This window comes from Erithacus rubecula (genome assembly GCF_903797595.1).
Source record: "Erithacus rubecula genome assembly, chromosome: 2".
NCBI lineage: Eukaryota > Metazoa > Chordata > Aves > Passeriformes > Muscicapidae > Erithacus > Erithacus rubecula.
In genome coordinates this window covers 39,698,331-39,723,630 of record NC_136685.1, presented here as the reverse complement: position 1 = coordinate 39,723,630, position 25,300 = coordinate 39,698,331, and the positions used below count along the sequence as shown (strand labels likewise).

At 35.0% G+C, this 25,300-nt stretch overlaps 1 protein-coding gene across 2 annotated transcripts in view; it reads left to right on the top strand.

Annotated features, from left to right (window-relative positions):
* ASCC3 (activating signal cointegrator 1 complex subunit 3) overlaps positions 1–25,300 on the top strand; it is a 249,066-nt gene that overhangs the window by 53,544 nt on the left and 170,222 nt on the right. For both annotated transcript variants that reach the window (XM_079327712.1, XM_079327713.1), the window contains exons 9-10: positions 9,744–9,944; positions 10,405–10,545. In XM_079327712.1, coding sequence (XP_079183838.1) covers positions 9,744–9,944; positions 10,405–10,545 — 342 coding nt within the window. The remainder of the gene's footprint in view (positions 1–9,743; positions 9,945–10,404; positions 10,546–25,300) is intronic.

Genomic DNA, 25,300 nt, shown 5'->3' with positions numbered 1-25,300 from the left:
CAAGAGAGGTATAAGCTAGTTCTGAATTGCTGCAACATTTAAAAGATTAACTCTCATTCAAAATATTTTAGACAAGTTATAGTTAGCTTGATTTTAATGTTGACTTTAATTAACACAAATTTCTGGATGCTCCTTAAGAAATTGATCTTTTATCTTTGGTAAGAATGGGCTATGTCTTTCAGTGATAGGAATGGGACTGAGATGGTTCATCAAGGGATTCACTTAGAAATCACCAAATACTTTTAAATGTTTTTTAAAATATTTTGGAATAGAAGTGCTATATGACTAGAAAATTGACTTTATAACTCATGGGCTACTCAGCTCAGACTCACAATTTTTGTTAACTTCAAGATCACACAATAAATACTAATACAGTGAAACTTTTAAACTTTTTGAAGACCAGTTGTTTCACTCAGCAGAGCAACAAGGAGAAAAAATAATTTAAAGTCTCTTAAAGCAGGAAACAGATTTTGTGTGTGTTTTGTATCTTTTTACAACAAAACAATTTTTCTGAATTTTAATTGGAAAATTGAAATTATCCTACCACTTAATCTTTCAGTTAGAATATTGGAAACAGACACATCATATAAGTGTGAAGTTATTTTTAGTTTTTATATTAATAAATATGCCTTATATAATAATAGTTTGTTGGGAATTAACAAGGAGAAGGGAACTAAGAACTTTTCATTTGCAGTAAACAAAATATAGAGGAAGAGGATTTTATTTGGTCATTAATAGGAATTACTTATCATAAAACATAATATAAAGAAGGAGACTTACTTGCAAATATTCTCTCTTCTCTCCTGTGTTCCCTGAATCTGAAAAGGATGAACATTTTTTTCTCTGAGTCATCTGAGACTATGTTGGAGATAATACTCTGTGTTCCTGATTCTACTTTCACTTGCTTTTTACACCTGTGGACCTTTGTACTTCTGAGTCTCTATGTTGGAGACTGTCTTCCTGCTGTGCATATTCCTTTTTTGGCATGTTGTCACGTGTATCATCTAGGCTAAATATGAATACCTCACTCAAACTTTGTATCAGTAATTTGACGACATCAGAAAACAAAGATGTTTACATATTAATAACTACTATAGCAAGAAACTATAGAGACAACTGAGAGGAGATATCATCAATGTCTGTTAGTATCTGAAGGGGGAGGTGTCAAGAGGATGGAGCCAGGCTCATCTAGTGGTGGCAGTGAATAGGACAAAAGGCAAAAAATAGAAATTGATGCACAAGTTCCACCTGAATTCGAGGAAGAACTTTACTGTAGGGGTGACTGAGCACTGGAACAGATTGTCCAGAGAGGTTGTGGATTGTCCCTTGCTGGAAATATTCGAGAACAATCTGGACACGATCCTGTGCCCTGGGATGACCCTGCTTGAGCAGGGAGGTTGGACCAGACCACAGACCCACTGTGATCCCTTTCAACCTGATCCATTCTGTGATTCTTTTGAAAACAAAATATCTGGTTCAGGTATAGCCTATAGCACTTTGCAAAGTATGTGTGAAAGCTTTGTTAAATCTGTAGTGCTTTTTGGAACTACCTTCTTCATCAGCTTTTCAGGTTTTGTGAATCTGTAGTTTTTAATGTATTAATCCTTCAGGGTTAATCTTCCAGTAATCCTGAGATTATTAATTTATGAGAACTGCTGAATGTAAATGCCTGGATGGAGTCCTTCAAAAAGTTTTGTGTCTTTATCCTGATCCATACCTCAGTCATTCACATTTCACTGTGGGGAATGGGAGGGTTTGATCCCTTTTGTCTGATATCTTGTCCCTTCCTCATTGTCATTACTTTTGAGGTTTGGCCAAAAATTATCTGCTATTTTCTGTCAATATTCTCCATTTTGACTAAATTTTCCAGTTATCTGTATAGGCTAGTTGGAGTAGCTACAGCTTTTTTTGGGATGAATGTATGCCTTCATTAACACAACTTCCTGCTTAGATTTTTTTTTAATATATATTATTAGTGACATTCTTTCAAAACTGCAATGAGAATACGGAAGAAAAAAGAATAAATTTCTCATTATATGATACAGTTGTTCAAAATTCTTCCAGCTAGTTCACAACGGGTGATCTATAGAAGAATTCAGTTTCCAAAAAGTAATATTTATGTAGTTTCATAACATACCATAATCTCTTTAGTTGGGAAATGTAACCATTTTATATGGGTTAGAAAAAAAAACTTCAGTTTCTATGCTGCATGTTAGTAGCCTTTCTTTTTACCAATGGCCAGAATGAATGTAGCTACTTTCTCAATGCCTTCACTGTCTTTCCTTATTATTTGTTGGGTATCTCCCTTTACCCTGCAGTGTCTATATTCTTGAACAACTAGGAAAAGTTTTTCTATGTTAACTCTTTGATGCAGTTGCTTTTGAATCAGTGTGCATCTAATAGTGCTGTTTTCTTCCTCAGAGATGCACTGTTTTCCCAGGGGAATACCTTATAAGAGCAATATGCCATCAACAAAGCTAGGAGTCTCTTTTAGTTGTATTTAAGTATAAGAAATTATGAAAGTGTTGTGTGCATTGGAAAAAAAAACCCAACAAAACCTAAAGAATAGACTGTAGCATATAAACATCATCAGTTTCCTCATTGCTCCATCTAGAAGAGTCAGGGAGATAGTGGAGATGTCAATAAATAGCAGGACAGGACATCTAAAAAATCTGGAGATATTTTAAATGTAGACTTAAAATATATATTTTTAAATGAGGGCAATTTTTGTCTTTGACTCTTCCATAGTTTTAGCTTTGCACAGTATTAAGATATTTTTTAATCATATGAGGAAGAAAAGCTTTTTTGGGTTACATTTAATATGGATGAAATGCGATCAAATTAAACCCAAATCCTTCTATCCTCATAAGATTTTAACTTCTGAGGTTATTAGGAAATGCCACAACTGTTGCCAATTTTCCTTCAGCTGCATTAGTTCAAGGTAATTTTTTGTGTGTAATTCACAAATAGCATCAGAAAGCTCCAAGAGGAGGCTGTGTTCTGATCTCCATTTCATTGCTATAATCTGGAATAATTCTCTTGACATTGGATACTTTGGAGTTTGCAGCAGTGTCACTAAAATCAGAATCTCTCCTGTGTGTCTGTTTGGATGCCAAAACTTATGCACACTTTCTGTAGAAATAATTGCTTTTATGGAAAAATCTTTCTGAAACACTTTGTTATCCATTTCCTCAAATCAAATCACCACAGGGTATAATCAGTCTGTCTATAATCTTTTGTCATATTATAACTAAGTTGATGAACACAACACAGTTCTCCCAGTGAGGGGAAGAGATCTCCCAAGCTGTTTCAGTTTTTCAACTCAGAGCAGTGAAAGCCTTACAGTTCCATAGTGCTGTCCTGTCATTTCCTTCAAACTGATTTGTTGTATATATGTTTTAGGATTTAATCTATACATTGAACCCAAGAATATTTCTCAACGTTGTCTTTCTAGTACAAGAGTAAGTGGTTGAATAATTCAGAAGTCTGTAGAAAAGGTATGACTGCAGCAGTTGTTTGTATCGTGTTGTTCATCAGGAGAGTGGTTTATATATAGAGTTGGTGACAATGTAACTATAGACTTACAAGGATTTTTGTTGAAATTGCTTCAGGCATGTAAACTCCTAGCTGTCATATATGAAGGTAAATATTTTCCCTAAAGACTTTTGACTTTGAATAGATCATTCTTCTTTCTTCAAGAGTGCAGAAGGCAGGACCGATGACAAGCAAAACAAACAACAACAACAACAACAAATAACAACAAAGAACAAAAAAACCCACAAAATCAGAGTTAGAGACTTTTTATTCTTTGACTTATTTTGGTTTTCACTGTCTCTTTTTTTCAAGGAGGGCCTATGTTTGCATAGTTGGTAGGAGAATATTATACTCCTAAATTTTGCTGCAATTTGTTTTTTAATGGAACCTGTTCTGGACTTCTGGATGAGCTCTGGATCCTCTTTAGTGAAAGTTTTATTTCTTGAACAGCACTCACTGTTTTTCCATTTCTGAGAATTGAGTAATTCAATAAAATCAGTGTCTGGCAAATGTGAAGTCTAAAAGGTCTGGAGAGGTAATGTTTAATCATGAGTTAGAAGCAGCAATCAAAAAAAAAAAATCATCATAATTTTCATAGTTTTTGTGCTATAGTAAATTTGAGCAGAGATTATCCTTTAATATAGAATGAATATATAATTTTTTTTCCTCTCAGGATAAGAGGGAAAGGATTCTTTTCTTTTACTCTACTGAACTCTCAGAATCCAGGAGAATTTTACAGTGTTCATTTTGAGTTTACAGATACTAATATAACTTAAAAATATGGAAATTTCCCTGGTTTCTGTTGGCTACTGTTACTTAAATACTTACTGCATTAACCGGTGAATGTGGTGATAATTTTAAAATACAGACTGTAGTTCTCCAGAATATGATGTTTAATTCCAATTAAGAACATATTTAAGGAGGTCTTATATGGACTGTTATTCTCTAAGATGTTAGACTATAATTTTACCCTTATGGTTCATTATTTGTTATTTCTAGAAATTCTTCTGACTTCTTAATCTAATTAAAGGACAGAAGCAGTTTTTGTGTGAGGAGAGTGTGAGAAAGCTGAAGAGAAGGCTCAGGGGGAATTTGGCAAGTGTATTTAAATACCTGATGTGAGAATGATTAACAAAGAGGGAGCCAGACTCTCATCAGCGGTGCCCAGTGGCAGCACCAGAGGAAATAGGCACAAATTAAGACACATGAAATTTCATCTGAACACAGGAGAGTAAGTTTTTACTGTGAGGTGGTCGAGTTCTGGTACACTTTGCTGAGAAAGGTTGTGGCATCTCCATCCTTGTTGATAGTTGAAACACAACTTCATAGGTGTAAATGGTCCTACTTTGAGCAGGAGGGCTTAATTGGATGATTTCTAAGTTAAATGATTCTGTGATCTGTGGTTGCTGCTAACAGTGACCCAAACAGCCCATACAATGCAAGAATTGCTTTCAGTTCTAGGCTAGTCACTTGTAGCAGGTATGGTATTGAAATAAGCTACGGGTTCTCTGGTGCCCTTTGTTATTTGCATCTGTCTAACATTTTTTACTCCAAACTTCCTTTATAGCACATAACTCTTCAGGTACCACACTCTGGATGAGATATAATTTGTACTTACTTGAAGAAATTGTAATGCTGATTATGGCCCAAAGCCAGTCATAAGCTCTATTTGGTACGCTTGTGTAATTTTCATATCTTTGTGTATGCTACTTGTTCCTGCAAAAATTGTTCCCCTAAGTCCAATGAAATCTCACTGATATGATTTGGTGCTAAATGGAGCAGATCCAAACATCATGCAGTTCTTCTTTTATGTGTTTTGAACCTTTGCTTAAAATGTATATGTGCACTCTTAAAGACAATATTTCAGTCTTTGGGGCAGCTAGGAAATCGTATTCTCGAATAGTGCTCCTATGATAATATAAAAATAATTTTACTTTTATACTGTTTATATAGTTACATTTTTATTTATTTCTGTTCCTAAATCTCATGAGCTACCACTTTTTCGTGGAAGTAGCAGAATATGAAAAGTATCATCGGAGAGGGAAGCTGTGGAAGTCTCCAGATTTAACATCTATTTTTATTTCTGAGTGTACCTTCAGTAATAAAAGAGGACTTACATGGGCACAAAAATTCTTAAAGTGCATAGATGTGTAATTAGAAAGCAGGGGGGAACTACTAATTATTCATAATTGAGAAGGATAGTAGGAATGTATTTATTGAAATGTGTATATGTATACAGATACATATAAAAACGTGTTTGTGCATGCATATGAGTATATATACATAGATATGTGTTTTAACCAACAACATTCCAGAGGACAATGAAGGGGAAGGATGACCTAGAGCTTATTTATGTGTCAGAACAAGGGTCATGAGAGTTTTGTTTTCCTGAATTTCATGGTTTTTATATAAAAAAGCATGGATTAGTCATGCTATTACCAGTTAGATCAATTAGCTTTTTAACTGAAACTGTAGTGGAACAGCTGACTGCAAAATGGGATTTGTTTCACCTGAGATATGTAAGGTGCTTTGCATAAAATAGTTCTGCATTAAAATTAAGCCAATGAGTAGGGAAAATGCTGAAAGCTCAACCTTGGCTTATGGGTGCAGTGGATTATCTCTAAGATAAATGGGTAGTAATCTTATTACTTTGTTATAATATGACAGAAGAAGTCCTCATTACGGAGCATTTCTGCAAGGTCTTGGTAATGAATTGCATGACTAAAACTCTATTTTAAGTGCTGATGGTCTGTGCTATTTCAAGCAGACACTGCCACTACTGTATTGCTAAAGGAGTTGTGTTTCTGAGCTGAAGCTTGCCTGCAGACTGAACTGTATGGACTCGTTCATGAATATTACTTTAATGACTTAAACAAATTTGTCCTATTTTTAAATTGCTGTCAGAGCACCAACACACAAATATCTTTCTGATGAAATTTCTGATTTAGAATATCTTAATTAAGTGTAATCTCATTTATTCAGAAATGCATTAGTTGTAACAATAAATTCCATGGGAAAGAATTGGAAAGCTTACTGAAGTAAAATCAAAGGGTTTATTCATTCACGTCACAGCTGCTTTGAGTATCATCTGGTTTGTGGAAAGAGTTGCTTCTCATATTGATTGGTGGCTTTTCATATTGATTCATACTTGTGAAGAAATGGCATCAGCTTGGGCTTGAAATCCTGTTAGTTGAGAGTAACACTCAGATTGTATTCTACTCAGACTTCCTATGGTTTGTGTTGAATTCTAGGGCTAAATCAGCTGTAGAATAGAAAGCTAAAAATGTTGCATCTCATTCATTTTCAGTCAAAAACACTTTCTGCCATCCAGTGGCTAACAGCCCTTTAAGCAAGAAGGGATTTCACTGGTTTATCTGAAAAGGAGTTGGTCTGTAGAAGCCTTGGCTGATGTTTATGTACCAGAGGGGAAAAAAATTGTTTTCCATTTTAAAAATATGTAGTGTGTGCAAATGACTATTTTAAAAATCATCTTCTACTACTTTTGTTAAAATGTGGATTTCCATGCATACTGTTGCCTTTCTGTATGCTGCCTTACTATTTTCTAAGGGCTAAACTACTGGGTTTGTATTATGCTCTTGTACTTACTGCATGGAATGAAATGGAATTCAGAGGAAAGATAATATTTTTTCAATTAATGAGGATTTGGTTCGAAGATGTCTTAGGATTTTTTTTCCCTCTGGAAGTACCTTGTCTTGTAGCTTTTTTAATCCTTAGTATAGTCCTGCAGAGTTAACTTTCAAAGATTATTCATTCAGTGTTTTGTAATTCTGAATGTTGTATATTGATTTCTAGTGCCAGCTTGAAAATTAATTAGTATGTTGAATGGAAAATTAGGTTCTGGTTCAGAATACCATTATTTTAAAAAGTACTTTTAGTTCTTAATAAGGCTTTTATGTTTTGTTTTGTTTTCTTTTTTGGTTAATCTTTATTCTGCTCTTCAATTAGCTTAGCATCTTTCAGAAAACATGCTGAGGTTAATTTTTCTAACCTGCTACACAGCTTTTTCTACTTTTTTCTGGAACATCTGTGTTTTCTTACCAAGTCAGCCTTAATCCATGGTGTTAATATTTTCCAATAGGAAAAAAGACAGGAAATTATTTTTATTTTTCTAATTATGTATTTATTTTTACTGTCAATTACATATCATAGGGCTACCATATTGTAATTTCTGCCAGATTTAAAGGAAAAAGATGTTTTACACTGCACACTTAAAGTTTAAGAAAAATATGCTAGAACAGCATATTTTTACAGACAGTAATTTAAGAAAACTTTATGTGTATTTACTAGTATTTTGAAGATAACACACAAAGTGCACATTATGTATACAAAACTTGGTGCAAAAGAAATAAGCTCTCTTCCTGTAGTATTGCAAGCAGAGTAAATTGTGCAAGAACAGTGACAGTGAAAACTGTTGTTATTCTGAAATTCAGCCACTAAAGAACTGAAGAAACCTGATGAAAAGTGTACAGATTAATTGCAGTAGATTCTTCATTTTCCTTCACCAAAGACAGTGGCTTAAAGTAGATGTTTGGATATATTTGAGATTTGTCAATCCTACACATACAAATGTACTTCATGATTTGAATACTTACCTTTTCAATGAGGTTTAGGAAGTTTTCATCCCAAAAGCTCTAAGACAAAGGTACTGTTAAATTGAAAAGGACATTTTTCAAAAAGAGTGCTGATTGCATAGCATTTTCATTGACTTCTATGTCAGTGAATGTTGTTTTTTCACATTCAAAGTTGGCTATAAGTAAAGGAATCACACAAGCTGCAAATAAGAGAATGGAGTCAAAGTTAAGGAGACACAGTTGCACAGAATTAACAGAGAGGCTTATGAAAAAAAGAGACAGTGGTGAATAAGAAAAAGATCTGTAGAAGGAAATGTGTTGAGTTCAGAGTTGTATGAGAGTAAGGACTGAAAATGAAAATGTGTAGAGTTTGTGATTGAAGACTGGTAAGGAATGCCAGTGAGAGGGCTGATGGTGTTTCCAGCCCTATCTGCCTTGCCTTAGCTGTGACAATTCCTGAGCTTGTATTACCTGGGGAAGTCCTGCTCAAATAATTTGCTTAATATTTGAATAAATTGAGGAATATTTGGTATGGGAGAGGCATTTATCATAGGAAAACCACTGAAAATTAATTAAAGCATCCCAAATAATGGAAAAGGAGATCTTCAGAAGATTCTTTACTGGCCTATTCTTTACTGTACTTTTGTTGTTTCTTACAAGTAAAGTAAATATTAAAATCTTCAAATACATCAGTAACATAAAAAGTAACTAAGAAAAACTAAGTTTATTAGAAAATTAATTTTATGTTTTAAGGGCTGTTCTTCAGTTGCAAAGGTTTTATAATTGTAAAATGCAGAAATTGACACTGTCACTGTACAGTGGTTCTTTCCTGGTTAAAATATATTTTTTTAAAGAGATCAATAGGAGAAAAGTATTACTGTAATTGATTTGTACTTTGTAAGATTGAAGTAGGCACTAAACTCTAATAAGCATAATTTCCTGTATCAACTCTAAAATTTATTTTATTAAAATATTCTCTAATTTTTTTTTTTTTTGTACTACATATATGAGTTTTATGTTCCTTTTGTTGACTTCAGCTTGTTGTGAATGTTGCTGGAGAAATGTCTGAACATGATCAATTACAAGACGAAGTTTTTCCCGGATGAGGAAATTTATACTGAGGGATTTATACTGAATTTATGTGTCTGCGTTTGCAAAATTGAACTTTATTGAGTTCTGTAGTTTTGCTGCCTTGTCTTTCAATAGAGTAGTCATAGTTTTTCATCTTAGATTTTGAGATGTATTTTGTTCTTTTCTTGTTAATGCTGTTTTACTAATGTTTAATTACTAATAATTCTGTATTTTACTGTGTATTAGTTTTGGTCCCACTCTTTAGTAAAAACATTAGGTGCTAACACAGTGTGAGGCTAAAGATTTCGATTCATTTTAGTAGATGTTATCTTGCTATAACTTCTTTTCTTTACTGATTCCCTATTTGAGTATTGGGTAGAAGTGTGCCCTCAGAATAAAAAAAAAAAAAAATATATTATGACAAGAATCTGGAGGTTTGTTTCCATGTGTTCTATTTCTTATGATTAATATGCACATAGATATGCACAGACACATGTACAAACATCTATGAAAAATCCAAGATGTGTGTGCTGTTTGTTTTGACAGATTGGACAATTGGCTTTTAAAGGCATGAAAAGACTAAACCGAATCCAGTCCATAGTTTTTGAGACTGCCTACAACACAAATGAGAACATGCTGATCTGTGCCCCCACTGGAGCTGGGAAGACTAACATTGCCATGCTGACAATCCTTCATGAAATTCGCCAGCATGTCCAGCATGGTGTTATCAAAAAAGATGAGTTTAAGGTAGGAGTTTAATGAACCAAATAACAGCTTTTTTAACTTGTAAGGCAAAATCTTCTATATGCTATACATGGAATATGAAATCAGGAAGTTCTCAAGGATATTAGACTTTTCTAAATTAAAGATAAGGATAGTTTTTATTTGCTTCATTATTGTTAAAACCATTCTTACTTGTGTTCTAAAAATCTTATTATGTGGATAAAAAGCTATGAAAATACATTTAGTTTTCATGCAGAACCAATTTTCAAAGTGATGAGGCTGTATAAACAAAATCCATTGTCCTTTTAACAGCTGCACACTTATCCAACTAAGATAACTACTTTTCATATATCACTATTAGGATTTTTCACTGTAAGCGCCTGGCATCATATTTCACAATAAATTGTGATTTGTAATGGTTGCCATGAAACAAACGACATTGTGGGGTTTGCTCATTTATCAAGTGAGTGTTGTTTTGGTGCAGATTGTGTATGTTGCTCCTATGAAGGCTTTGGCAGCCGAAATGACAAATTACTTCAGCAAGCGTCTGGAACCACTTGGCATTACTGTGAAAGAGCTGACTGGTGATATGCAACTGTCAAAAGGAGAAATCCTGCGAACACAGGTATGCTTGATCTTTTAAATATTGTGCTGTGTGTGTATTTGTACATTTTCATAGGTATGCTGCTCTTCAAGCTTCTTGCAACAGTCTTGGTGAAGCAGCTGAAACATCATTACTGTGTGTGTAATTACTGATTATATACACTGATAAAAGTTCAGAATTCTTCAATAAAAACCAGCTTTGAAAAGTTTAAAGTTTGGTCGGCAGATGGTAAGTTTCAAATCTGAAATGCTGTAACAACACTGTTGCAAATACGTTAAAATAACACTTGTCTTCTTTTTTATTAAAAACAACAACAACAACAAAAAAATAAAACAGCAAAAAAAAAATCCCAACAGAAACAGGTTCCTGTTAATGGCTGATCTGTTCCTCATTTGTCTTTAAAAAGTAGATGACATCACTAGGCTCAACATTTGAACATTAGTAGAAATGAATAAAATTTGAGGGTTTAACCTCTTAAATAGGATTGCATAAATGGAGATTTTGTTTTAGCAGACACTTTTTTGCCATATTTATTTCTGGCAAATGATATTTGTCAGTGAAAATCTTAAGATCCTTTTATACCTGTTCTTCCATACAGTTCCATGTTATTACCTTTTCCCCTTCTGCCTGGTCTAAGAAACAGAAAAGAGAAATGGTTGTATTATCAATATGAATGTTTATAAATGTAATTTGTCATAATTGTTGATCCAAATGAGTGATATTTTGGCAGTCTTAGCTTTGAGGTATTTAATGTTTTCATGGTGAGTGGAGAGAAAAACCCTTCACATGACAACAATATATGTCAGTATGTAATTAATAATTAGGAGGACCACTACAGTAGTAATCCAGTATGAAATTGTGAATAGCAATTAGGACATGCATACACATACATGTTGATACATAATCACAATACTATGGTAAATAAATAGCAAACCAATATCAGTGAGTGACAGTAAAATCACTGGTACTTTATCAGAGTGACCTTACAACACCACTTTCCTAAAATATGAGTTTACAAAAAAAAAAAAAAAAAAGGTTTGGTAGGAACTTTAAGTAATTGAAATTATTTAGGTATGCCAAACTGCCATTTTAAATTGCTTCCTGTTTTCACTGTACTTTTCAGCTAGGGCACATAATCAAGCAGATCATGGTTTTAATAGAGAGAGATAATGTGTAATCACTGCTGAAACTGAAAGTGACAGTAGAAAAGCCTGCTCTGAATGTAACAACAAAGCTGGGTGAGCAGAATGAGTGTAGAATGGAAAAGTGCTATTTATGCTTGCTATTCTAGTTAACAATATAATTCCTACAATCTTGCCTCATTATTAGTACTCTGCTCACATCCAGTAAAAAAAATCAATGGAACAGAAGAAGTTTTATTAAAAAATTTGTATGGGAAATAGTTAACAAGCTGAAATTTACCATTCTAGTAATGGGAACTTACTAAGTACCTCCAAGTTAATACTCTGTATATATTAATAACTTGAGTGTAGGAAGACTATCTGCTTCATCATGCTCTTATTTCAGTCCAGCATGCCACTGCTAGCATAATTCTTAATTTTACTGTGGAGAAGAGGCTAAGGAAGATTGATGTATAAAAACCCAGAAGAAATAGAAAAGGGATGATGTGGGTAGGATCTTGTTGGGTTTTTTCCTGCTATGTACTCATGTCATTGCTTTGAAATTAGCCTTTTTTTTTTTTTTTCTGAAATTTACCTTCAAGGGATTTCTACAGTTTCCTGTGTATGTCATAAGTATAGAAACACTAATCTGAATTGTATTTGTAGTTTCAAAACCTTTGGGGAGAATAGAAGTTGACGAAAAATGGCTCCAGAAGAGGGAAAATTTGGAAATCATTATGTTTGTGACCCAAAACTCAGTTCCTACATTTTCAAAGAAACTGTAGTTGAAGTGTTGATTAATTTCAGTTTTGTCTCTTTGATCTTCAGAACACTGAAAGGTTAAAAGGAACAAAATATAAAGGCTAAAATTCTACGACAGTGCAATAACAATTTTTTGGTTTCTCTCATTCATTGTAGCTAGTCAGTCTTATGATTAATCAGAAGTATAGAAAGTGAGATGAGAGATTATGCCAATCCAAGAATTACTAGTGTAATTGCTGCTACTCTTCTTGAAGATTCTGGAGCCTAGCAGTGTGCAATGTTTTATTGCTGCATAACAAAGTGTGCAGCAAATGGGTAGCATATTATAAATTGAGGAAAGAGCACTAGCTTGTGCTGGATCTTGCTTATTGCTCTGCACATATATTGTTTTCTATGAAAACTCATGAGCTTTCTTTGCTCAACTAGGCACTTAAAACCATTTCATCCAAGCAGTTTTCTTTCACCATTTTTTACCCTATTTGAAATTGATTCTTGCTTCAAAACTTCATTTTACTTGTCAGCCTCTCTAATGCATACATTTCTCAGAAAGGACTACTCTGATAGGTGTTGCTGCTTTCTTTATAGTTTCAGATTTGCTTTACCAGTCATTGCTCTGTTTTTGAGCCTTTAGTAGTGTAAGTAATGAAGTACTTTGCTTAACAGAAAAGTAGTTTTTTCTGCAAGAATTAATGCTGCAGCAGGTAGATGCATATACACAATTTATATACACAAGGACAGTGTACATCATATGGGGAGTAAAAGGCAGAGAGTGGGATCATCAGCTGAAGTAGATGCTGGTATTTCAGGTTGGATAACTGTTTCAGAAGATCTCAGCTGGTACTTCTAGGCAACTGAAAGTCTGATATATATCTCCTGTGACAGTTGTCCTCTGCCTGTTTTCTGAGCAGTTGGATTTTCACAGTCTTTATTTTTGTCCTCAGGTGAATCAACTCAGTCACAATGAAAGATGTAAAAATAAAGTGATTGTCAGGTATTAGTTAGAAGTAGTTCTTCAGTGACAATCCTGATAATTTTCTGCTTCCTTTCCATCCTGCTTGCTTCATCCCTCATACTTTGCCTTTGTATATTGCAAGATGTGTAATTTTTAAGTTATTACATGTAGCTGTTGTGCTTATCCTGATAAGGAAAAATTGCTGTATCTGACAAATTGGTAATGGTCTCCCTTCTCAAGAATCCACCCTTAATGTACAGTGGGGATTACCTCTGTTTTTTCTACAAATATTTCTAAAGGATATAAATGCTAGCCAAAAAAAGTAACAAGGAATTTTTCATTCCTTTTATGGTAGAATAAGATCTTTTAAAATATTTTTGAAAAATTCCAATTAGAAAGTTCTATAGCACATTTTTCCAGCAATAGCTCTCTGTGCTTTCCATGCTGTCATTTATGCCTGTCCAGAAGGTAGCCAGAGCCATGTTTCTTGCTGCTCTATACTTTTATGGTATTTTACATTACATGATTTTCCATGCCATTATTGAATATTCATTAACATTACTATGGTTCCAACACACTTCATAATGTTTTTAAAAAAGTTATTTCTGATTTTACCAATAATGAAATTGCCTTAAAAATAAAAATGGTTTCTATTGACTCTTCAGTCAGTCTTCTAATCTGCTCTCCACATCTTATGCATTGAAAGCCACAGTTACATGTTTAACATGTGGGATCTGTGTTAAAACTGAGACAATTTCCCTTCATAGAAACATAGAATGGTGTGACCTTGCCCTTGCAACAAGTACAATGCAGTTATAGCTATCTTTTGAAAGTTTGGAGAATAGAGCTGGAATTGGAGCAGTATAGATTTATAAGGTAATCACCAAGTCTGAAAGCAGTACCTTGCCCTGGGCACAGAGTATTGTAAGCTGATGGATGAGTGGCATTGTGCCTTAACTTGTGCAAAGCAGTAGCCTCTGCAGAGTGCAAAAATGCCTTCTGGCCTTAACACAAAGTTAGTGGGTATCAAAAAATATAGAAGATAATTTCTTTTTAATGTTTTATGCCTACATAGCATGAAAGAATGATCCTTGACATACCATAGTAAAAGCTTATCAAAGTTTCTTTCACTTTTATAAATTAAAAAAATTAATTTTTGAAAATTACCCTATTAAGGAGAGTTACATTGAGGAAAACATTTTGATGTTTTATTGCATCTTCAGTTAGTGTGCCTGTTTCTCACCCTTAAACTGGTACCTCAACAGTTTTATATTAGTTATGTTTTGGTATAATAATTGTCAACAATTTACATTCTAACTCATAAGTGCATATAAGTGAGACTGACATTTTGCAGTTGAAAAATTTTCTATAATGTTTTTGCTCTCTTTTGTGCCTCAGACTGGCAGTTAGAAATGAAATCGCTTTTATTGGTCTTAAACATCATCTTTTGCTTTGAGTGCCAGATTGTCATGAGTCCTACCTACTACAGATAGGTATTGGTGTTAAGGCCAGATCACAAGTGCTTTCTGTGTTGCTAAAATTATGTAGTAGTTGGAAATAAATCTAGTCAAGTTTTGAAACCAGGCTAATTTTCCCAGCCTGCAAACCTCTACATATCTCTGTTTCTTCATTTCATATTGTTGGAGTTACAGGGATTCAGACAGCAGGAAAAGGAATTTACTGTCTTTTACATAAATATTATGAGAAAATGAATCAAATTGTAATTCTGTGAATAATCCTGATTCTGCTGCTTTGAAACTATTGATTTTTTTTTTTAACTCTTTAGGAATATAGGTTATTTTTTCTTAGAAGAAAAACATTTCTATTTTTGTTATGGTTCTTCTTGATTAAAAAATAATTGTACAAAAAGATTACTGAAAATCCAATATGTTTTAAATCAGTAATGTTTACATAGTACTCAAGTACTTCGAGGTCAACAGAAAGAGTTGTGTGCACTTTACTGAACTGCAAAGCTGTGCCTGTCACCATGAGCCTGAAAGGTGTCACAGAAGTAGACATCTCCAAAACTCCTGGGTTTCTGCAAGACTCCACATATTTCTGTCTTTATTCTGTCACATATTTGATAAAAGTTAATCTCATGTCTGAATGAAGAAAGGTGTATCAAAAGCAAATCAGAGGCTATATCTGACCTTAGTCATCTGGTTTCAACCTAATGTACTTCTAAATCATTCCTCCTTAAGGAAGGCAGGAAGTGGGAAAACTATAGGAGCATCTGCCCATTAAAAAAGGCAAAAAAAGAAACAAACACCTGAAACACAAGCAAGTAAACAAAAAACCTCTTTCATTTTTTATGATCTCTAAAAAGTTCCATGACGTTATTCAAGAAATCATATTCAAAGTTTACTTTTCTTATTTTTTTTTTGCTGTCATGTCTGGTTAGTGAGGAAAGTCCTGCTAAAACTGACTTGCACCATCATTTATAAAATGAACACCTAGCTGTTGTATTTGTTCTCTCCCATTACCTGTATAGTCATGCTCCTTTCAGAGTTGATTCTTAACATTGCTCACAGTTTATATGAAAGCTATCTTCACCTTTTGCTAAGAAACTATCCTTCATGGGTTTAGAAAAGATACCACTTTAATTTGCCAAGTGCAAAACCTTTTGAACAGTTCAAACAGATGCATGATTTTCCAGGCACAGGTCAGGGCAGAAGGAAGGGAGGAGGTGTTCCTGGTGCTAGAGCAGGGATTCCCTCACAGCCCATTGAAGGCCATGGTGGAGCTGATGCCCACTGCAGTAGGTTGGTGGTGCAGTGAAGGGAAAGGTGGCCATGGAGAGCTCCTGCAGGAACAAGCTCCTGGCAGGAATTGTGCCTGTGGAAAGGACCTCTGTTGGAGCACTTTGTGGAGGTGTATCCTGTGGTAGGGATCCACAGCAGAGTGAAGAAAAAGTGTGAGGAAGGAGTGTCTGAGATGAAGTTATGGTCTGACTATAACCTCCATCCCTGAGAAGTAGAGAACTTGGGAGCAAAGCAGTGAAGTTGAGCCTGGGGAGAAAGGGGGCTAGCAGGAAAAGGTTTTTAGGTTCTGGCTTTGTTTCCTCACTATTGTACTCTATTTTTAATTTGCATTAATTTTCTCCAAGTCAAGTCTGGTTTTCCCATGACAGTAATTGATACATGGACTCTCAGTCTTTTGTGTTGACCCATACACTTTTCCATCCTACTTTCTCCCTCTGTCCAAGAAAGGAGGAGAAGTAAGTGTGATTGGGTGAGCATCTGCCAGCTGCAATAATTGACCTACCACAGTTAGTTCTAGATCAGTTAGTTTTACTTTGAGGTTTGTTTTTTTTTTCTTAATAAAGTTACTGCTTTCATTGACAATTTAATTTTGGTATTTAAAATCCAAGTGAATTTTGTTTAGTTTACTGCAAATCTTATCAGCTGATTGTTCTTCTATTTTGCTTTACCCAGCTGTTTATACTTGAAGTAAGAGTAGTTTAGAAAAAAAGGGCAATTCTTATTGAAGAGCACTAGTAATGCAACAGTATTGGTGATGTCTTTGTAAACAGCAGTGTTGTAAATGAAAGAAGAATTTGTGTAAGTTGCATTTGCATTGGCAAATACATTTGTCTGATTACTGAAAATAATGCTTTTCTTGATGAGAGGAAATAGCCTGAAGGACTGAATGTATTTTGACATCTCAAAGATTAGCTGATTAATTGTACTTTTGATGGCAAGACAGAAGTGAGAAGTGAAGCAGAGACCACAAAAGCATCAGAGCTGAAAAGGGCAAGTAGTTCTAAGAGCGACAAATGGCATCAGGACCTCTGAGTAATATGGATGATCACTCTGATTGATTCTGTCAGCCAATAGACCCTGATATTAGGTCATGAAGGCTTTATTCCCTATTGGAATCTGATACTAATAAAATGGAATAATGCTTTTTCTCTCAAGTTCTTAACTGCAGTATAAAACTAATCAAGTCCAAAACTATTTGAAGCAAAAGAGAGCTATAAAGTTGAGGTGCCTGCTGTTTCATCTACAGCTTTATTTTTTTCATATGCTGTTTCTCATTTCCTGTATTTTAATAGGGTATAGAGATGCTTCTAAGTGAAAGCAAATAGTGAGGATCATTCCTGCTATTTTTCCTGTCTACATTTTATTAAATTTTAGAGCATTATATTCTATGATATTCTGCTATGTACATGCTTCTTGCTTCATAGATATACAAAGTCCACTATTAGAGGCTGAATATCTATATACTATGAATTTTCTTATTTGTACAGTAAGTACATGAGATATTGATTCTTTAGACCAATAAAGATGATGTCATCTTAACATGCCTATCACTGTACTCATACAAAATGTTTCAATATGTAAACAAGAATTATGAATGGTTTTAATTCAGAATATTGACAACTCTTCTCTCATAATAGTAATTCACAGACTGTTGTACTACATTTTAGCAGAAAGGAACTGTAGAACACCTTTTTTTTTTTTTTAATGTTGGTATTGTCAATTGCTATCTCATTTGTATTACTACAGTATTTTGTGAAAAATATATGAAGACCTTAACATTGAAAAATTGCATAAAATATGCAACCTAAAGTGTCTTTGAAGTAAGACCATACTATTTTATGTTTGTGTCTCTTGGTGCTTTGTCCCTATCTAATCTCCTTTTTGCTTATCCAGTATATTTTGTCCATCCCTGTAAGCACTTATTCTGATGTTAGTCCCCTGCAAATGGCCTTCATCTCCTTGTGCATGTCATTGGTTTTTTACTTGCAGTTGTTGCAAACATCTGCATTACTGTTGACTTTAGATGCCCATCTGTTTCCTTCCAGGATCAAAATAGTGCTTTGGATGTGCTAGATACAATAAAATATACAAATCTCTTCTGGTATGAGGAGTTAAACTTTAATGAAGTGGCCTTCAGAAGTGATCCAGAGATTAAAAAGCTCACAGATACTGAAACCCCCTCTGCTTTTCAAGTTTTTATTTTCAAAAACAGAGTTTAATCTGGTTAATATTCCCTCTTCCAGTATGACTAGAATGTAAAGTAGTGCTGGATTCTATGCACACCCCTGGTTTCAATATAGTAGAATATCCTCTTTTGATCAAAATTTGGACTGGGACGGGAACATATCAAAATCTAATTTAAAAGAAGAGACTTGCCTCTCTTCTGAGAGAACTTCCTGAATATTCCTTAGTACAACCTTGCTGAAAGAAAACTTCCTTTCTTCTGAATTTTCAAAGTTATTCACAATCTAAAAAAAGTTTCTTTCCCTAAATGAGGTTAAACCTTACCTTTCAAATGAGACAAATATACTGAAATATTTAGAACAGAAATCCTTGCTAAAGTGGAGGTCTGAGTCGAGAAGGATGAAAATCCCTTTTATACAGTAGGGTTTCTGTGTCCCAAAGTCACCTCCACTTCACAGTTGTTTCCATATATATTTCCTTTGTTTCAGAGGGTCTCATAGTGTGCAAAATAAAATTTTGCTACCTGCTTCATTGGTCGTGCTGTCTTCAGGGAAAGCTGTATTTAAAAAATCCACTGTCTAGGATCTATTTTAGGCAAGGAGTCTTGATGCCATGCCACAGACTCTTAATTTCTTTTTTCTGTCTTTTAATTTTTTTTCTGTAAATGTTAATTGTATTTCTTAATTAGTGTTTATTTCTGAAAGCAAGATAACTAAAACATAATCAGAAGTGATATGTCTTTGTATATCTGCAAGATTTGAAATGCTGTGATGTGTTTTAAAGTTCTGATCAAGGCAGATTTTGCACCAGTAAGCAGTGTACACTCTCAGCTGACAGCAGTCACACTCAGGTTTGTGACCAGTAACACTCAAGTAATCAGCTGGGCTAAACTCATTATCTTCAGCTTCTGGAGGGAGAAAGTGGAATCCTGAAAGTATTTCAGTGGATAAGCAGAAGGTAGAAAAGTTAAGGTTGCTCTCTTCAGAGATCCAAAATTGGAAAGAACAAAGGGAAATGAAGATATAACCTGGATTAGATGAATCTGCACTGACTGCAGTCTGCAGCTAGAGTAAATACATGTATTTGAACCCCACTTCCTTGCAGGTTGGGCTCATTTTTGTAATGCTGATATGCCTATCTAGCTCACCTCAGGAATAAGTTTTCAATTCTTTTAGCACTGTAGTGTACTTCCTGACCTTTAAATACAAGGAAGGAATTTTTCTGTGGATTCCATTTTTATGAGGGCTATTGTTTTCCTAGTTGTCTTATCTCCTTGCACCAACTTGGGGAAATAATAAAGCAGGTGAAAAATATGGATGTTAAACAGCAGAGAGGTAACTTTGGGCCTGTGATGTTAAGTCTTCAACTGAACTCTTTAACCCCCAGGAATAAAGGCAGTAAACTCTGTGATGTCACGTGTTGGATTCTTGATTGTCTCTGATGATAAAACCTATTAGGAAATAAATGAAGTTTGACTTGTATAGAGGTTGTTGGATATTCTTCCAGTGGGTTCAGTTAATAAGCTTGTTGCTTAATTGAAATGTTGTTTGCGTTGTTTCTGGTTTTTTTTTCTGCTGGAACAACTACATTGCTTTCTCAGGCTGATACTATCATTCTGTGCTTTGAGCACTGTACTTCCTTTTTTTTTTTTTTTTTGGCATCAGTCTTCCAGAACCCTAGTGAAATTGTTGTAAGGCCTTCTGACTGATGACTCTTCCATTAATATATGTGCCTATGACAGCAAAGATTTTGCCAGTGGGGCAAAGTACTTATACATCATCAAACAGTAGCAGTTTGAATAAAAAATAGCAGTCCTTTATAAGGAACTGAAGGTGCTGTCTGTGAGCTAAATTAGTTTCTGCATTTTATGACAGATTTTACTAAAATCAGTCTTCCATGTTTCAGAATTAAGAATCACTACTCTTCAGGCAAGCATTCTCATTTTATTTGAAATAATTTACTTTTAAAATAGAAAGATACAGTTGTTTATTTTACTAACATGCCTACTTGCTTGTTGTAATTACATAATCTTTAGAATTTTAGTGCAGGCTTTGACTAACTTATTTCGTGATTAATAATCAAATGTCACATACTATGATAAAGGGTGTAATTGTCTGGCACTCTTTGCTATGACTCACTTGGCTAAAATCTCTATTTTGATTGGGAGGAAAGGTGGGAGTTAATTTTTGGTTTAGCAGTAAAAAACCTAGTTGAAATGATGCCAGATGAAATTACAGGCATTTTGAACAACAGGAAAAAAATTGTTTTGTATATTCTGTAGTTAAAGACTATAAGGCGGGGTTGTTTTGTAATTGGATTCTTGGTAATGTGTTCCCTTTTACTTGAAGTAATTATATTAATGCCTGACTTGGCTACTAGAAGTTTCTAAAAAAACTGTTTTAAAGCCAGAAGTTTTGAATGGTTTGTTTCCCCTGTAAGTGATAAACATGGCATTGTACTCAGCACTTATATGAACAAATTCTCAATTTGAATGAATAGCCCTTGCTATAGGCATATACTCATACTTTTTACCTTTTCCTCTGCAGTGAGCACATTTTTCCACACTTTGGGCTTTATCAGAGTATATTCAGTTATAATATATCTGTACTTTATGAGCTTACTTAAATCACTGGCTCAGCAGAGGTTTGATATTAAAATTTGTGCTCGTTCTGTCTGGGATAGAATTCATTTTCCTCATAAGGGCTAGTATGGGCTATGGTTTGCATTTTTTGCTGGAAACAGTGTTAATTGCACAGTGCTTTTGTTATAGCTGAGCAGCATTTTCAGAGAGTCAAGGCCTTTTTTGCCTCTTACCCCACCCTAACAGCAAGAGGGCTGGGGGTGCCCGGGGAACTGGGAGTGGGACACAGCTGGGACAGCTGATCCCAACTGACCACAGGGATATCCCATCCCATCCTACCCCACAGGGATTCCTCCACAGAGCTGGAGGGAGGAAGGGGGAATGTTCAGAGGGACCATTTGTATTCCCAAGTCACTGTTGCACGTGATGGATCCCAAATCACCTGCTGCCAATGGGAAGTGGTGAATGAATTCCTTGTTCTGCTTTGAATTCCTTGTGTGCACAGCATGTGCTTTACCTATTAAACCCTTTATCTCAAGCCTCACTTTTACCCCATCCCACCAGAGGGAAATGCACAAGTGACCGTGTGAGGCTCAGTTGCTGGCAGGGATTAAACCATGTCACAATGGAACTTAGAAGTACTAGCATACAAGTATAAAAACAACAGAAAAAAAGATTTATGGTTTGGAAACACCATTGTTCCAGACTGTGGGAATGCTGTTGTTCTTCGGTTGTGTGGCTAAGACCAACAGTGTCACCTACAGGTGAATCAAGTAGATTTCTTAATTTTTCAAGTGGAGCTATCTGACACATACGATAAGTTAGTTACTGAAAATTGGAAGATCTGATTTGATAGCTTTCCAGTTAATATCTCAAATTTGGCTGCTTATTATTGTAATAAAATTAAATACAAATATGTAATTTCAAATATTTTGTAAGCAGTCTTAACTAAAAAGTTTGAAATATCTTTTATGTGTATTAAAATGGTTATTGGTAATATTCTGCCTATTTGCTATTTAAATTCAAATTTCACTAAAAATAAATGTGATTTATGACATTAAAGTACATTTCGTGTTTGTTTTAATAGAGGTCAAAATTCATTGTGTGTCAATTATTCATCTTAATTCATTGTGGCAGAATGTTGCCTAAGTGAATATGAAGTAAAATGTTAAAAATACTGCATTGAAAATACCAAGTTAGTAAGCATTTTTAAAATTTGTGTCTCTAAAAGATTGCACTTAGGTAATTGTGTCTGTTACTTCCATATAACAGATATTAACAATGTGGAAGTTTTTCTGGAAGTAGAAAAACATACAAACTTTGTTAAGAGAGAGGACTGCTGTTCTTTAGTCTTTTTTTTTTTTTTTTTTTTTTTTTGGGTTCAGCACCTTCCTTTCTGTGTTGCCAGGTTTGTAATTAAAATATTACTTTTTAAAAGGCCCTTTTTCACATGTGCGTTACTGGGACTAGTTGAATCAAATTCTGTCTTGCCATGATGGATTTTTAGATATATTGCTGCAGTAATGTGACCATCCAGTGACAACTGAATCACATGAGTTGCAAAGTATCTGTCATGTTCTAAGATAGATTGTGAGTGACATGTTTAAATGTACTGGCATCATCAGAGAGACTTCTATGTAATAAAGATGTGTGATTGCAGGAACAAGAAAGCCTGGCTGGAGCTGCTGAGATGCTCCCACTTCTGCAATGGAATGATGAAGCTTCTAAATGGAAGCTGCCTTTGAGCTTTCTATTCTTTCTATTCCTTTTATATTATTTATTTCCCTTTACCCCCCCACTAAAGTGCGGGATATATATACAAATATATAAATGTATATGTGTATCACAGTCTTATGGACTCTGAGCTTAAAGATATTTGAATGGCTTTGTGTAGACTCTCATGTGTTGACTAGTCAGCTGTTGCATATGGAGACCCCAGTGTCAGGTGGTTAGATCAGTAATAGACTCAAGACTGTTTCTTGTGCTTTCATAAGCAACAGTTTTGATGTGTGCTGGTTTCCCTGTGGCTTTTTGTCATTTAACAAAACACTTAAGATGGTGGCAGTGAAAACCAAATGCTGCTTCTTCATGTCAAAGGCACAAGGTATCCTTGCTGCTCCTCTTACTCATTTGATCTTGCTTTATTGTGTTTCAGACAGTATATCTTAAATTTGCCAAGTTATATTTACTTCTACATCTCTAAACAGATAAATGTAACACTGATTGGGCAACCGTGGTACTGGGATGCGGGAGAGAGGGAAGAATTCAGTTGTGTGCTGATATATAGAAATTATAGATCCAGTTTTATAACTGTAATATGTTCAGTTAGCTCAATACCTTTATGTCATACAGCATGATTCTTGAGTTGGAGTCTTCACTTAATGTCCTTCAGAAACTGCATTGTGTGTAAGGTTATTATATGTAATGCAGCACATTACAGCAATGTTTTCTACACTCTGTTGTAAATGACCTAGCAAGTGATACTAATGAGTTAAATGAGCTACTTCAGTATTTTTGTAATCTGGATGGAGACTCAAAGTCTTTCAGATTTTAAAACTCGCTAGCAATCCTTTGTAATTCTTATTCCCAGTTAGTGCATCCAAACTCAGGAATAGCTCATCCTGATGATCAGCAAGTTAGACAAGGAGACTTACAGGATGAAAACCAAGCATGAAAAGGAAGCATGCATGAGATGGATACTGGAACAGTTGACCTGAAAGGATGGTAATTGTGCATGTTGAGCATGAAGGGATAGGATTAGGTAAGAAAAAGCCTGGGATCATATGTGAAGGGCTGCAAGAAAGGCTTCTATTAGTGTACAGCAAAAGAAAAATTGGAGAAGACTTCTGCTAAAAGGTACAGGGTACCTTATCACAAAAGGCATGTAAAAGGCTGAGGTACTTAATGCTTTCTTTGCTTCAGCCTTTATTGTTAGGCCTGGCTTTCAATAATCCCAAGTCCCAGAGACAAATGGGAAAATTTAGAGAAGGAAAGTTCAACACATGGTGTAATAAAGACAAGTTAGGAAATGTGCAGACAAACTGAGCATGATACAAGTTAAAGCAATCTGATATTTTCCCACAAGTCCTGAGGGACCTGGTCAAAGTTACCATGAGGTCATTCTTGACTACCTTTGAAAAGTTGTGTTGGTCCGCTGTGAGGAAAAAAAGCAGTTTTGCAGATGATACAAAACTGGGAGGAGTGATTGACAGATCAGATTGTTGCACAGTCATTCAGAGTGACTTTGGCAGGCTGGAGAAATGGGCCAACAGAGATCTCATGAAGTTCCAGAGTTCATGCCATGTCCTGCACAGGAGTGGGAAGTAATTTTATGAACCCATTCAGGCTGGGGCCTGGTCAGATGGAAAGGAGCTTCCCAGGTAAAATAATGGATATCCTGATGGAAAACAATTTGAATATGAGCCAGCTACATCCCTTCAGTCTGGGGTTCATTTCAGAAGGGTGTTGCCAGCAGCTCAAAGGAGGTAGCTGTTCCCCTCTGCTCTGCCCTGGTGAGACATCTGTGGTGCTGGGTCCAGTTCTAGGCTCCCCTTTGAGAGAGGAACAGGGACATACTAGAGCCAAGAGGCGTGAAGGTTATTGAGGGATAGAACATCTGACATCTAAGGAACATCTCTAGAACATCTAAGGAGAGGCAAAGAAAGCTGGGACCATTCAGTTTGGATATGAAAAAGCTCAGATAGATGTGATCTGAGTACATTGTGTAATTATGTGCAAAGAAGAATGAGCCAGATCTCAACAGTTTCCAGTGAGTGCAAAAGAGGCAGTGGGCACACATTGCAATACAGGAAATTCTCTGTAAATATGGGACTTTGGGTTTTTTCCTGTGAGGGTGGTCAGAATTGAAAGTTTGTCTAGACAAGCTGTGTAGTCTTCAAAGACTTTGAGTGTCACCTGAGAGATACTGGATATGTGTCTGTGTGCAGTGTTCAGCAGACTCCTCTAGGTGGCCCTGGTTTGAGCAGTGGATTGGATAGGTAGATCTCCAGAGGAGACTTCCAGCCTTATCCTTGCTGTAATTCTGTGAAAATCAAAACTAGTCTATTTTGATGGAATTGCCTATCTGATATTTACTGCGTGTATCAGTAGAAGATGAACAAGGAACATTTTAGACACTATTTTGCCTGTTAGAATGTTCCTGTGTAATCATTAAAGATGACATTTTGTCAGAAGAAGTTCAGATTTTCTTTCCTAGTGATAAAATTCTAATAAGCATTTTTCTTTTCATATATTTATATGTAAAATTAAGATTTAAAATCCTTAAAATACATTGTCTGAATATTAAATTGTGAGGTACAATGATTCTCAGTAAGTAACAATAAAGAATGTCTCAATTTAAGTTCTTAAACTAATATCAGAGAATCTGAAATTGAAGTACTTTCTGGTATGAACT